Genomic DNA, 15781 nt, shown 5'->3' on the forward strand with positions numbered 1-15781 from the left:
TTTTTCACAAGAGATGAGATTCTTGAGGGTGAAGCTTGTGCACTACTTTTGGGTCTCCTGGTTTTGTGCTAAGATTTTGTGAGAATGTTAGCTATAAAAAGCAGTCACGTGCCCTTGGCACTGCAATTCACACTTTAGCATCGGTGACCATCTTTAGCTGTTGTAAAAATCATTCTTAACTTACACATTAAAGGATTAATTGTAGTTTTCTGGTGTTGTGATAGTGATCTTTGAAAATAGGCAAGGCTGTGATATGTTTTAAGATGGCTAACCAAATTAGCACTGCTTTTTACATTCAAAAAGGCTGCTTTTTACATCCAGAAAGTTCAAGTATATCTAGAATAATAACATTCAGCGATGGGGAAAAATAGACAAATTGACATGGAAAGTAGGTTGCACGTAACTCCCTGTTAGATAAAAACATGGCTATATATTTAAACTTTGTTGTGAGATTGAGGCTTTACTTCTTAGGGATACAAGAATGCTCTAAGCAAAGTGCATGCTTCAAACAGGATGTGCAAATTGGAGAGTTACACTGGACTCTACTAAAGTTATGGATGAGTTTGTGGCAACTCATTGCTCCTCTGCCTTCTTCTGTAGAATCCCCAGTCCTGTGCCGAGCCCCTGGATCAATATTGCACCATTCCCGTTTGTGTCTTGCAGGATCTCTTTCCAAATACTTAATGTGTTTGGCAGCCCTCTATAACATTCTAGATCATATCCTATAGCCGATGGGACAGCTTCCTTCCTGTATCCCCAACAACCAACTTGTAACTCAAGGTGTCAAGCAGTCCACTCTGCTGTTACTTCCACAACCTTTGCCATCTGGCAGTTCATATTTTTGTAGTGTTTCCTTTCCCCTTGTATCCTGCAGTAGCCTGTGGGAAGTGCTGGTTATAATCCTGTGCAGAGTTACTGATTCTTTGTATTGTTTTTATGTTTTAGTTTTACTATTTGTGGCTTGTACACACAGCTTTGCAAATTGCAGGTGTAAGCAGAATATAAATGCTCAAAATTATAGCAACTTGTAAGACAGTACACTAGCAGCTTTCAGTGCAAAAGCCCATTTATATTATCTGCTGTTGGAGATTTGTTTATTGTGCAAGGCAGGTAGCATACAAAAAGGAGTCTTTTTTCATCTGGCCATGGAATGAAGACCAGTTTGTCCTTTCATTCATTGTCTTTCATCTTCACAAAGCAATAGGATATACATTACACCATTTCTCAAAAGAATGATAAACGTGACCAATATGTGAATAATTGTCAGAAACTATTACAAAGGGAAAGTGAAGTGTGACTAGAAGTAGTTAAACTGGTGTATTCTATAAGCCTGATCAAGAAAGCTAAGTATGAGCACAACCTAAGAACATAAATTAGTGTTTTTCATTTCATACTTTTCATGTTACCCTTTCCTACAAAGAATGAAATAAGTTACATGATAACTGGACCAGATATTCTCTCCAAATTGCTATCATCTAAGGACCATAATTTTGCTAAAATGGGTTACTACAACTGATTTTCATACCTGTAAATGTTTCTTTTGTCTTCCAATCAGGCCATGGTACATTCCTCTCAGCACTGCGCAGTATGTATGCAGTTTGTTCGAAAGGAAAACTTGTTGTCTCTGGCTTGTCAGCACCAGTTTTGCCGCAGCTGTTGGGAGCAGCACTGTACAGTACTTGTCAAGGATGGAGTTGGAGTTGGTGAGGAAATAGATTGTTAAGGAGTCTTTTGGGGGGAGTGTACACTGGCACCTCCTTCCTCACTCTCTTTCTCTGTAACTTTATTCTTAGCTGGCAACCCTTTTTTCATAGTCATATATAGGAAGCAAAAATCATATGTTCATATGTTTTTAAGAAAATTGGTGTTCCAAATCTTTCATGAGTTATGGGACTTCAGACTAACTCATACAGCCTCGGCATGGTCTTCTGTTTTTCTCCAACAGATTTATTATCTGCTTTCTATAGAGTCAGCTGTTCTTATTGTTTTACTTTCATTCTCTTTTCCAAAGGCTTGTAAGTGCTTTCTGTTGGCCAAACAGTTTTGGTGACAGTATTGCTGTCCCAAAAATTCCACTGAATTGCATATTAGCAATTTGACAGGGCTGCAGTTTTGGGGGGTTTTGTGAATATCCAGAGGCCTCTAATAATGGATATCCTTAACTTAGAGTAGTTTTTGTGGCTGTCTTTTTACAGGAGTCTCCTGCATGGCTCAGGATTGTCTGCTTCGGACTCCAGAGGATTTTGTGTTTCCATTGCTACCAAGTGAGGAGCTAAAAGACAAATACAGACGCTACCTCTTCAGGGACTACATTGAGGTACTGCTTGTCCTTTCCCATCAAGGGTTTGTGTGTTGTATGCTTTCACACATTTCTGTGAATTTGCTTATGCTTTGCAGACTATGTAAACCAGGATGGCCCACACTACCTCTCCATACCTTTTTAAATGGAGGTTTGCAGTGTGCAGAAAAGGGCAAATCTGGTTTCTTTGTAAGCTATATTTGACTCTTTTTGCACTCTGTAGCTTTTCATTTGCCAGCTTCATTTAAGTGCCAAAAGCTGAAGTGGTTTCAAGCCAATACAAAATATAAATTCCTTCAATCTGTTTATTTCAGCAAGTTTTTCTTACTTGTATTTATTTTTTTTCTTTAAGAAACATTATTTTATGTAAGTATATGTAGCAAATCCATCTCCTCAGAAGAGTTTTAGATTCTATATCTGGTATCCTTTTGATAACTCATCACAGTCATATAGATTAGCTTATTTCTTGAATAGTTTTGCAGACAATCTATCTGTGTGCTTAAGGTGACATTATAGAAAACAAATATAAGCTTAAGTAACTAAGAGGAGAAGACTTTTATACCATCCTGAGACTTTTGTGATAGGATGGTATGAAAAAGCTTTTATTAACTAAATAATATAATGCAGTAGCCAAAAAAAGGGTCTTATTGTTCCAGTACATTTCAGACCATTTCAGAAACATGTTGGATCAATAAACTATTATTTGTTATTCCATTTTCCCTCTTGGTTACTTTTCTTTAGAGATCTAAGAAGATTACTGTGGACAAGGACTTCAAGGTCCCCATCCATTTGCTTGCCAGTGAGATGGATTAGACCATTTGTACATGGGAAATGGGATGTAACTGCTTTTTCCTTCTCTTTGCCTCCACTGCCTTTCAGACCAGTTTCTAATGTGGTTTTTGGTATGTTACTTCACAGAGCCATTTCCAACTGCAGCTTTGTCCTGGCGCAGACTGCCCCATGGTCATTCAGGTACAGGAGCCCAAAGCCCGCAGAGTGCAGTGCAATCGCTGCAATGAAGTTTTCTGGTAAGGAAGTGAAACTGTATTTTGGAGTGAGGGGTTTTCCTTGGCAAGTGGAAAGAGCTGGCTGAAATGCATGCCAGCCTAACCAAGTGCAGACAGATAAAGCCTAGGGAGCTCAAAATGCCTGACTCTCAAGACTGCTTCTTGGATCTAGCAGCTGGAAGTGTGTTCCATGACTGGAGAATCTTACAGATATACTTAAGACAGAGCTCTGAATGGCCATCTTTAATGTATTATAGTGAACTCAAAAGAGCTGCTGCAGTTCTAATAGGCAACTAATCTGCAATGTCACAACAGCTGTTTACTATCAAGCAGCCCAGTTCTGATGGTACAGTTTTCAGTAACCTGTGTTTTGTGTTCTGTCACCACAAGGGTGTGGGATTGCATAACAAGAAGAGGTGTTCATAAGGATCTAGAAGATGAATCTAGAAGATGATATTACTGCTTACTGTAGCATGTGGTTACAGATGGGTAGTTTGTGTATATTCTGCACTGTACAATTGGAAACTGCACCAAACTAGACTTGAACGCAGTTGTTTGTAGGAGTTTTGCAAATTTTATTTTATTTCCTTTTTTCTTTGTTTTCTTTAATTCAAGAATAGGCTAGACATGCACATGGTGGGCATGTTGTGAGCGGAGCCTGCTGGAGCTGGGGGTCAGACTAGATTGCCCGGGAGACCCCTTCTATTTTTAGTTATGAAATGATATATTGTTGTTGATTTGTTTTATTGTTGAATGTTTTAATTATATTTTATATTATTATATTGTTATTTATATTATTTTATCTTCTGTAAGCCATCCTGAGGCTGCTGCAAAGGACAGTATATGAATGTTTAAATAAAATTAAGCCCATGTATATGTTACACATACTTCTGTTTTTTCTAGTATGATGGGAAGGGGATGTGCAAAGAGTTAAGTGGGGTGTTGAAGCCCAGTCACCTGACTTTGGGAGGCTCTACATGGCCCTTCCTCTGACTTCAAGCACAACTTGAAAATAGATTTTTATTTGAATTCAGCATTTAAAAAATAGATTAGCAGAATTCTACAGTCTGTATCCAGTAGCAAATTCCTCTCTTAATTCAAGAGGAATTCGGTTTAATAGCCTATAGGCCATACACCATAATTTAAGAATTTAAAATCACATTATAACAAAAATTTGCCACATCTATGAAACAGTTTTTAGAAAAACTGCTGAGAAGTAGTTTTAGTCTTGCAGCATTAGGAAGAGTTGACTATTTCAACAGCCGTTTCTTTCAAAAACTATCTCTTGCCTGTTCATATTTTGGGCAATATTTTATTTATTTATTTATTTATTAAAACATTTTTATGCCGCCCCATTCGCCGAAGCCTCGGGGCGGCTTACAACATAGATAAAACAAGTTAAAATCCATATAAAATAATCTTAATTAAAACTCACATTATAAAATAAGCCGCCCTGGCCAGATAAAATTCAATTGTATTTAGCATTTAAAATGTTGCTTAAATAAAAAGGTCTTAGCCTGGCGCCGAAAAACAAATAACGACGGCGCCAGGCGGACCTCTCTGGGGATAACATTTGCACCCCAGTTGTACAGAATTGCAGAGTAGAAACAGCACTGTATATGGGTGCTCTTAATTCTTACTTACAAAGAACTATTTAGTTATGTACAATAGGATTGCTGGAAAGTGGACATACCCGTCTCTTTGTTTAAGTTTCAAGTGTCGGCAGATGTACCATGCTCCCACGGATTGTGCCACCATCCGAAAATGGCTCACTAAATGTGCAGATGACTCTGAAACTGCTAACTACATCAGTGCTCACACTAAAGATGTAAGTGTGTATATCCATTCATAATGCAATTTCTGTTAAGAAATTTTGGGGTGTGGGAAAGGTCTGGCAAGGTGCTTTCAAGTTGCTTATATTCTCAAACAAGCTTCCAATAACAAGCCTTTGTGTAGAGTTATAAACAGAGGACTTTGTTGCGGGTTAAATACTCCATGATGATCCAAGCATGTAATGCAACTTAGGTCATACAGAGTAATGTCTCTTGTATTTTTCATAAGGAAGGACTAGATCCAATTAAGTTTTTCCAGGGAGTTATCACACTAAATATTTCATCCTTCTTACAGATGTAAAATAATTATGGCTAGAAGAAATAGAGCAAAAAATTAAAGCAAACGAAGTGTTATGAAAAAGAATTGTCTCTTGAACAGTGAATACATTTCCTCTGCAGTGAAAAATGGCACTGGGATATGGGCTCTGTATAGATGTGCAGCACGAAGAGTAGATAAAATGGAAGCAAGGCCATTGAAGGCTTTAGTTGGTGCTGATGGAGAATATGAAAAGGGAGTTGGAAAGAAGGAGAAACTAATTAAGAAAGATGGATGGGGATGATGGATGATAAAGCCCTGTGCTGAATCAGAATAATGGGTTCATCCAGCCGAATACTAAATAACTGGAGTGACAACACCATTCCAAGCTCAGTTTTTCCTAGCCCTGATCTCGGTGACTTTTTTTTTTTTTTTTACCAGGGATATGAAAACTGAGCTCTCTGATCACCAGCTGGTCAGATGGAGGTCTGGGGAGCGTAGTTCAATGGCAGAACACTTCTGTTGCATGCAGAAGGTTCCAAGATCTATTCCCTCTATTTGTGGGAATCCTGGGAAAGATTCCTGGCTAAAACCCTGGTGTGGATAGTATTAAGCCAAATGGACCGATGGTCTGTCCTGATATCAGACCATCATATTCCTGTGCACCTAAAAAAAAAAGTAAGACAGAGACTAAAATATCCACAGAAGACAAAAAGATAGGAAGAATAGAGAGCTAAAAGGAATAGTCTAACAGAAAAATCAGTCTGACTGAAAAAAATTGAGAGGATCTAATGTTCTCTTTTCTCCCCAGTGTCCCAAGTGCAATATCTGTATTGAAAAGAATGGTGGCTGCAATCACATGGTGAGCAGTTCTTGAACTCGGAATCCTTTAAAAACATTGCTTGATTTTAAGCCAAATCTTTCCTAACTTGTGTGTTGTTAATGTTGTCTCTCTGTTCCTCTTCCCCTCCAGCAATGTTCCAAATGCAAGCATGGTAAGTGAAGAGTATCAGGTGGTCTTATGTTGTTGTGGTTGGGTAAAAGTTTTTTCTCTTGCTTTAGGGACTGTCTTGCTGATCTGTTAAAACACTTTCAGTAAAAAATACAGGGTGAGCCCTTCAATAGGATTTCACCCTGTAGAGCAATTGCTCTTGTCTTTAAAGCTGTTGCGTGCACAGTAACTCTTACTCCTCTTATCCCCTGTAGACTTCTGCTGGATGTGTCTGGGGGACTGGAAGACTCATGGCAGCGAGTACTACGAATGCAGTCGGTACAAAGAGAATCCTGATATTGTAAACCAGAGTCAGCAAGCACAGGCCAGGGAGGCTCTTAAGAAGTACTTGTTCTATTTTGAGAGGGTAGGAGACACCTTCTTGGCCAGAGCTAACTGTGTAGCCTTTTCCATGCACCCTGCCTTGTATAAAGGTCACTGCCAACATGACTGTATGAAGAACCACTCTTCCAGCAATGCATAATGTGGCTTCTGAAAATGCTGTGGCCACATTTAGATCCTTCCTCAAGGTTATATATGTGGTATGAGAATGGATCAGTTATGCTCTCCAAAATAGACTTTGTAGATGAGATGTATGTCTGTATGTTCCACACTGCCTACTTTAGTCTGAACTGTACGGCCATTTGCAGTTTCAGCCAGTATACAGTGTACTTCTTGCACATAGCTCTCTGGGTGCCATCAGCTGCAGCTGGCTGCAGAACTGCAGGATTTTTGGCGGAAATCTCATCAAGTCCTTTGTACTTGGATTCATTTAAAAACCAACCATTTTAATTCCTGAGCTGTCTCAGCAAGGTGTGGCAATTTACCATCCTTCTAGCTTTTATTCTAAGTGAATGATTGAATTTTACAGATGTTTATCAGCACAAGAGGTGTGCTAAATGAATAAACTAAAACTGCTTTTCTAAAATATGAGTGCTTCTGCCACTGGAAAGAGTGAAATGATTGCCTCAGGCATCAGATGTTGGGGTGCAGTGCTAGCACTTTCAGCATCTCTTTCACCTGAGCTCTTTGCCATCCTCCCCTGTTGGAGGATGTAGCTGTGTTTGTTTTGGGTCCCTAAGGATAGCCGTGGGTGTAATGGAGGAAGGGGATGCTGTGCTCAAGTAAAATTCCACTTCCAGTCCAGTTACCATCTATGCAGGAAGCGAAAGTTCTACAGCTGGCACCGAGGAGGAGAGAACTTAACCTGCTGCAGGGAGGGAGTGTGGTGATTAATGAGCAATGAGGGGGAAGCTGCTGAAAAACAGTTATCTACACTGGTTTTCTATACTTAGGTGTCTGTATTGTATTCAGAACTGCATAGAATCAGGAAACATTTGGATAAATGAAGGAACAGGGAACCACAAAGGGAATTGTGAGACAGACTGCTCTGGTTGCCATCTAGGAGCATTTGGTAAACCTAAGTTTAAATACAGTCCCAGCTCATTATTGGAGCCTCTTCATTTTTCCTCCTTACTGCAGCCCTCCACACCACCTGACACTCTGCTCCAGAGGGGTTCCCAGCTCTCCAGAGCAGATTTTGAGGGAGCAGAAGCAGTAGTAAGGCTAGGAAATCAGCCCCTGCTGATTCCACTGTGACACAGCTGCTTTCATCAGTGGAATGACACCACTTAAAACCCCTGACCTCACCCTTTCAGGCTTGTATTTTCCTAACAATGTTTTGGTTTCTAGTTCTTAGATTTAAAATGTCACTTTAGTAACATATTAAAATTTGTGGTTATGATGATGTAGTTTAATCATTGTAAATCATTTGTAGCTAACCAAGGCAGTGAGAACTAGAAACTAGCACTTTTTCAAATAAATCTGACATTCTCAAAAGTTAGGCTGTGATCCAGCTTAGTCTGACCTTGTCACAGCTAAACATGTATTGAAAAACAGATACCTTTCCTCTCTAGGTAATACTTCAGGAAGCTCCAATGCTTAACATATGACATAACACAGGTTCAGTTCACAGGTTTAATTTATTTCATATTCCTCTGAGATATTAGCCTTGTTCAGACAAAATGACTGAGCAGAAAATGTCACCCATGTAGCCAGGGATTCCTGAACACAGGATTTTATATCAGATACAGAAATCTCTTTCAGCCCATTCCTTAATATAGAAAGATCAAGAACAGTGAGGGCAGGGATGGGCTTGCTGAGGCAACAGTGACACACATCCCCATGTCCCCTACACAGGGTGCTATTTCTTATTCCTGAGCAAGGAATGAGTATAATAGCATGCCTGAACAAGGACTGCTACTGTTTGTTAACAGGAATGCAAATACTTTATCCTTTCTAGACCTCACATTATCTTTTGTCAATGATATCAGAAAGTGACAAATATGGCTTCATTTTGTCTTTTTCAAAGGGGAAGTATAGAGTTGAAAGTTTTTCCTGTGCATTATTTTCTGATGAATTTTTCCTGGCCTGCTGGATCCCAGTTTGTCTCTCAAAACTTTCATCAGAAAAATGAGTATTTCATTGTAGTCTAACAGTTTTTTCCATGTTCACAGTGGGAAAACCACAACAAGAGCTTACAGCTGGAGGCACAGACATACCAGCGAATTCAAGAGAAGATTCAAGAAAGGGTGATGAACAACTTGGGAACGTGGATAGACTGGCAGTATCTACAGAATGCTGCAAAGCTTCTAGCTAAGGTGGACATGCCTGGCTTTTAATTGAAAGGCAGTTTTATCAGTGCAAAATGACAACTAAGAACTAGCTTGTTCTCAAATCTGGTGTTTTTAGAAAATTAATCTGTGTTCCAGCTTTGTCTGGCTTTGTCACAGCTAAACAAATGCCGAAAATGTGATACACACTAGGATTGGGATGAAACACAGCGGAATCTGTTGCTCTCGCATTCACGAACTTCCTCTCATGCTCTGCCCTGTCTTAGAAAAGTAAGGCTGAAAGGAAATCTGTGAAAGCTGGCAGAATAAAGGTTGTGCACTCTGCAGCCATCTGCCACACCACGTGTGCTCAAAGAAAGACTGCACATGGTGCTTGAATTCGGTGCACATCATGCAGATACTGGGTGTGCTTGCCAGGAACTTGAGCTCGGGGCTGTGACAAGGCCTGGGAAGGCAAGCCCGGGGAATCCAATAAATTACCTTCTCCAAAATGAATTCTACCCACCCCTTTCTTTCTGAGGTGGGATTGGGAGTAATGAGTCATGGCTATAGGGTGCTACTCCTGTTCTTAAGGGCTTAAATGACACCCAGGTGCCTGGCATAAACTGCAGCTATTACCAAGAAAGGGGTTGTGATGGTATTCCTTAATGTTCTGGATTTATGGTACCTGTATGGTACCTTCCAAACCCATCTTTTGGAAGTCAGATTATGTTTTGTACTTCTAGCATGTTCTGAGGCAACCTTTTGAAGTTCTTGATACTATACTACAAACCCTGGAAAGCTCAATTCTAGCAGGCAGTTTATCATGATACTAGGTGTGACTTACTGCTAGTTCCACCAATTGCATCATGTAATGACACTGTATAGAACATAGGGCAAGGGTAGCTGCCAAAAGTGAATTTTTTCAAAGCTGCAGTGCTGATATACAGCTTCCCCAGCATTTGGGGAAGATTTAGGAGCATCTGCCCAAGCACACATCATGAAAGCAATTTGACAGTCTTCCTTCTTTTCCCCACAGTGTCGTTACACGCTACAGTACACATATCCATATGCCTACTACATGGAATCTGGTCCCAGGAAGAAATTGGTAAGAAATGTGGCTCTGAGTTTCATGGTAAATAAAATACTTAAAGAACACAACTTGGAAATATAGGAGGCTCAGGTCGAATTGTCTGTCCTAAGAATGATCTGGGGCATATGATGGAATTAAGCTGATGACCTAGTACATGTTCTGATGCTGGGATGGGAGATCACTTGAAAATCTCTTGAAAAAACTCTGGATTGTATCAGTGGAAAAGACAGCACTAATAGAGCAAATAGTATAGTGGTACCTTGGTTCACGAACTTAATTCATTCCATGATTCTGGTCGCGAACCGAATTGGTTGCGAACTGAGTCAAGCTTCCCCATAAGGTTCAGTGTAAATAAGGTTACTCCGTTCTGAACCATATGTAATTTTTTTAACCACAAAAATATGAAACAAAGTACAGTACAGTACAGAGAGAGAGAACCTTGCTTGAGGCGACTTCTGGCATGGAGGACAGGAAGGTGGGTGGGGGGGAGGTTATTGTTTGGAGGGAGAGTCTGCGACTGCGATCTCTAGTAGAGGAAGCCGCAACCACATGTCAGAGCATGCAAACACGAACATGGCCATCTGCCCCACATGAACATGCTCTGACACATGGTCATGGTGTGGGGAAGATGGACACGATCATGTTTGTGCAGGGAAGATGGCCACGCTCATGTTCATCACCCAATGCGGAGTTCATGAACGGAAGCAAAACTTTGCCGAACTTCCGTTCATGAACTTCAAGAACCAAATTGTTCGCAAACAGAAGCGCTCGTGAACCGAGGTATTACTGTATTATCTCCTGCACCTTTCAGTTGGCCCCAGGGAGTTGGGGTTCCCTTCACAGACAATTTGGAGCACTTGCAGGAAGGAGGAAAAAACAAGGAAGTCCCATTGCATGAGCAGGCTTCCTCTCTTGCAACTTTGGATTCGATCCCAGGTGGCTCAGTCTTGGCTTGCAATACTTTTTTCATTCTTTCAGAAGTGCCTTTCTTTATGAATAATAGCAGGAATACATGTTTGATGGTGCAGCAGGTTTGGGGTAGTCTGAGAATAATAGAAGCAGGTCTCCCTATATCTGCTTTATTTAATTTTTATTCAATTTGTTCTTTCAGTTTGAGTACCAGCAGGCTCAGCTGGAAGCAGAAATCGAAAATCTTTCATGGAAGGTAGAGAGAGCAGACAGTTATGATAGAGGGGTAAGTAACAAGCTTTACTGAGCCTCATTTCACTTCATCTTATTCATGAGCTCAGTTTCAACATGGAAAGGCTCAAGAAATCCCATGCTGAAGAGTTTTCCTGTTGCACAAATGAGAAATAAACCTGCATTCCTTGCTTTCTTTCTTTTCAACCCAGGACCTGGAGAATCAGATGCACATAGCTGAGCAGAGGAGGAGGACCCTGCTGAAGGACTTCCATGACACATAAAATAGCAGGAGCTGTCAGGGCGCAGGGGTGAGAACAAAGAGTAAGGCGGCGGTGAGAATGGTAACAGAAGCAACATGAGAAACTGATCACCGATTCCTCCGCAGAAAAGGGCTGAGGACAAGCACTGCACCCTCCCCTTGCAAAACCAGACACGAGCTAGCACCACGGCTTAGTCTTCTGTTTTTCTTCTGTCTTTCTACTTTTCATTTTTGCCAGGCTAGAGGCTGGAGGTCAGATTGGCACCTTTTCCTGGGACATTTTCTTCCCAGCTCTTGGATTGTTATGGGAAGGAGTTCTATTTTATTTTTGTTTTTCCTGAATGGCTGTTAATACCATTAGATCATTACAAACTTATGTAATTTTCAACAGTTGTACCATTATACAAAATGAACCCTAGAATAACACAACCCACTTTTTAAAAATAAATTGGAATTGGAGTGTGTTTCCTTTTTAATAAGCTGCTTGTAAACTTAATGGCTGCTTCTTCTTCCCTGTCCCCTCCCTCCCGTCCCCACCCCAAAACCCTCTTTTGCACTGAAGGTTTTGAAAGTTCAGCTGTCTGTCCATTGATACCCCTTACGTGCACTTTTTGTATTGTTTGTCCTATGACCCCATGGGATGAACAGGGCCTAGGCCTGGAGACATCGGTTGTGGCTGAAGGTCAATACAGTTGAGTGGCTTTCCGGTTCTTCTATGGCTGTGCTGGGGCAATAGGGCAAAGCTCACAGCAGCATGGGAAACAGTTCTAATCCTACTGTTCCATCAATTTAAGGTTGTCTCCTGCATGGATTTATTGTTTTGTCTTGTTTCTCCGGACTGCTGTTTTCTGCCAAAACTAAACTACTTGAAGGGGTTATGGGAATACAACCTTACCTTGCACAGTAACAGTCACTTGCCATGATCCGTCCATGACTTGCATATCTGTGCAACTCAATCATGTACAACCAGATTTTTTACATAGTTGTAAGGTGATATAACAAGCTTGATCCCTCTTGCCCTGACGAGACTAGATTTCCTTACTGTGTGTCAAGGAGAAACTGTTACGTTTAAATGATGCTTGATAAAAATCTTGGCAGCATAAAACAGATCCTTAGAAACATGTGCCAATGGTAAGCTTATACTGCTGTCCTGAAAACTATTATACTGCTGGCTGAAGAGCAACCAGCAAAATTGATGGGCATGGTGCATAAATTGCTGTTTAAATTAATGGATAGCCTGCTATTGGCAGGGGACTCTTTTAACTCCCAAATGTGTGTGAATGTCAAAATTTTCTCCATGTTAGAGTCTAGCTTTAAAATATGTATAAATTTGTGTAGAAGGTGTGTGAACCACATACCTAGTTATGTTGATAATCCACTTTAAAAAGATGGAACTGCTACCTTTTTCCCAAAGCTGCTTTGATTGCTGGTTGACATGAGAACATCTTTGCCATTTTGTTTACAAAAGCATGTTGCACTGAACATTTCTGTGTATACTTGTCATGACATTTGGGGGCTGGATGAGAAGGATTGACTCGGATCCTTATTCTCTGCTTCTTACACCTGCCTTTCTGACCTTTCAGTGGGAACTGTATTAGAGTTTTGGATTTTGTCCTAGCTCTTGGAGGGATTATTTGTCATGCCACCCTTTCCCCTTTTAGCTGCTGCTGCTGCTACTACCTCAGGCACTCCAAGAAAAGTATTATGCCTTTCATCTGCTTTTGTTCCCTTAGTAAATGACCTGAAGACCTTTTTAATATGACTGTCTACCACTGAGTAGCCAGTTAACACAGATTAAACAAGTAGGAGGGAAGGTACCAGGCTAAGGAGGAGTGCCGAGGAGAGAGATACTCCCCCTACATCGCTTCCTCTTGACTCCCTGCGCCTTTCAGCCTTTCCCATGCCATTGGTCTTTTCTTTGTCTCTTGTAGCTGATACAGCATGATGACCTCACGAGGTTTGCTCATTTAACCCATGTCTGTCTGCTGTAAGCGGAGATCATGTGATTGTGTTCTATTGGCTGTAGATGTTTCCGTTCCTCTGCATGAAGTCCACAACTGGGCCTTGATAGGTAGAAACAGTCAAAAACATTTAGCAAGAACAAAAAGTTCATCGTGTATGTGACTTTAGTTACCTACAGAGATGTTAGTATTCATTCTCTTATTGGTTTGATGAGATGTAGTACGTAAAATGCTAGCACAGGATTATTTCATTAATCCAGTCACAGTTTGGATAAAGATCAGCCTCTTGATAAGGGAGAGCTTTTGACTTCCTCATTTCTGCTGTTTAAATGCTGGCTTGGCCTCCTTGCTTGCTTACACAGTGCTCGGTTTTTAAAGGGGATGAGGTTTTTTAATCTTTGAAGTTAGGCTGAGGTGCCTGGTTCACTGAATTAACTATGTTAAGGCATACATGAATATTTGCAATGTGTTGAATTCAGTAGTAGCACATTCACAACTTTGAATATCAAAGTAAATTTCTCCAGCCCTGTAGTTTCTACAGTTTGGCAATCGGATTGCATGAGTGGTGCCAACCTGGAACAAGGAGTTAAAATGTGCTGTGTGAGCTGGTATTGCATGATACTAAGGGCTACAGTCAACTTTGTGTAAGCAGAATTCCACTTCTACAAGAGAATAATCCCATCCACCCCTCCCATGCGGTGATCCCAAAATTTGCTCCAAAGGGTCCCCAAGCCACCAGAACAGATTTTTTGGGGAGATGGAAGCTACATGGGAAGGAGGGATTTACTCTGCTGGTAGATGCCATTCTCTTGATGAATGGACACAACTGGATTTCAGTGTAGTAGCCACCAATGGTACTGGTAGCATTTGTGTATGTATGCACTACTATTTTTAGACCCAGAGTTTACAGATGAGCAGGGGTTTTTTTTTCTTTTACAAACACTTCTTCCCTATTCCACAATTATATAATGCTCAGCTGCTGTCTGAAAGATTTCGGCATTGGGAATAGGCTATGCTTTAGGAATGTATCTTGCTCTTCCCTCTGGTAAAGAAGATGGTGTGTTTCAGTGTGATCCTAGATTAAAAATCATATTTTCTTCTCCTTAGAAAATTCTTGCCAAGTTCATAATGGGCTGGCTGGAATGGCAAGACTGCAATTAAGAATTAGTGGAATCTGAATATGGAATATTAGGTACTACATTTTCCTCGTTGCAGGTTAACATTCTATACAAGGGGATTTTGTCTTTCTCTTTGGCAGCTATTTTCATCATTCAGGTTTTTAAAATTCTGATGTGGCTAGCTCATGTCCCTAATACTTTATTTTGGTTTGGCTTACATTTAATATGACATGCCTCAGTTTGCTAAAACAAATTCAAAGCAGCTACACCTTTTTTGTTTCTTTTCTTTTCTTTTCTTTTTTGCACCAACTCCTGATAGTTAATACTGAAGGTGTTCAGGTTATTCCAAATTCTCATGGCCAACAAAATTCTGTGTGACCTGAAAGCTTGCATGCAGACACCAAAAGAGATTGTACAGATTAGGAGATCCCCTAACCTCTTACATGTATGTATAACGGAGTGCTGGTGTCCTAACACTCCTTTTTCTGTAGCAATGACAAGATTACTATTGATAACCTAAAAATGAATGTGGACTGTGTGCCATTCTAGTGCTACAGGCAGAACAGGAGACTTATTTTCCATATTATTGCACTGTCTTGATTCATTTTAAAACTTCTGTTTCTTTTAAAATCAGCTTCATGTCTCAATTCCTTTTTCTAGGAAAGCTCATAAGCGCTCACTTAAGTCTGGACTGTTCAAAGTTTTCAGGTAGTAGCTTCTGCTATGGGAGCTTTTTTATTACACAGAGTGCTACGTTATCATGGCTGCCTTTGCTCTGTCCCTCACTGAGGTATGGGGGCGGGAGGGGGGAGCTATCTCAAGAAACTGCCAACACTTTTCCGGCATTAGGAGGGGAACGGGCAAAGAAAAGAGCCCTTGACATTCCCCCTCCTGAAATTGTTTATTTGAAATAAATTGTGAATTTCTAATTTTAAATTGTGTTGTGTCCTTTTTTCCTCCTCAGTGATGCCAAATTTCTAATTGGACAATGAGAACAGGATAGTAGGCAGCAAATGTTTCAAGTACAGCTGATAAACTGTTAAAATTGTTTTGTCAACAGTTTTAATGTTTTGTTTCAATTAGAAATGGATCAGTTTTTACACTTTTGTCCTTCGTCAAAGTTCTATGGTCTACGTTGGCTTTTTACACAGGGAAAATAGATCTCTTTCAGGACCACATATTTTGGGAGACAAAATCAGGCTAGAAGTCT

The 15781-nt window shown here is 40.4% G+C and overlaps 1 protein-coding gene across 2 annotated transcripts in view; it reads left to right on the plus strand.

The window, feature by feature from the left end:
* The window catches only part of ARIH2 (ariadne RBR E3 ubiquitin protein ligase 2), a 43170-nt gene extending 27663 nt beyond the window's left edge, over positions 1-15507 (plus strand). For both annotated transcript variants that reach the window (XM_044451802.1, XM_044451803.1), the window contains 11 exons: positions 1556-1703; positions 2196-2317; positions 3218-3327; positions 5017-5134; positions 6206-6256; positions 6368-6389; positions 6601-6752; positions 8902-9045; positions 10037-10105; positions 11202-11285; positions 11443-15507. In XM_044451802.1, the coding sequence (XP_044307737.1) occupies positions 1556-1703; positions 2196-2317; positions 3218-3327; positions 5017-5134; positions 6206-6256; positions 6368-6389; positions 6601-6752; positions 8902-9045; positions 10037-10105; positions 11202-11285; positions 11443-11514 (1092 nt within the window). In that variant the 3' untranslated portion in view covers positions 11515-15507. The remainder of the gene's footprint in view (positions 1-1555; positions 1704-2195; positions 2318-3217; positions 3328-5016; positions 5135-6205; positions 6257-6367; positions 6390-6600; positions 6753-8901; positions 9046-10036; positions 10106-11201; positions 11286-11442) is intronic.
* Positions 15508-15781: the final 274 nt, after the last annotated feature.

Source organism: Varanus komodoensis, unplaced genomic scaffold (genome assembly GCF_004798865.1).
Source record: "Varanus komodoensis strain SLA01 unplaced genomic scaffold, ASM479886v1 scaffold6_4, whole genome shotgun sequence".
Classification (NCBI taxonomy): Eukaryota; Metazoa; Chordata; class Lepidosauria; order Squamata; family Varanidae; genus Varanus; species Varanus komodoensis.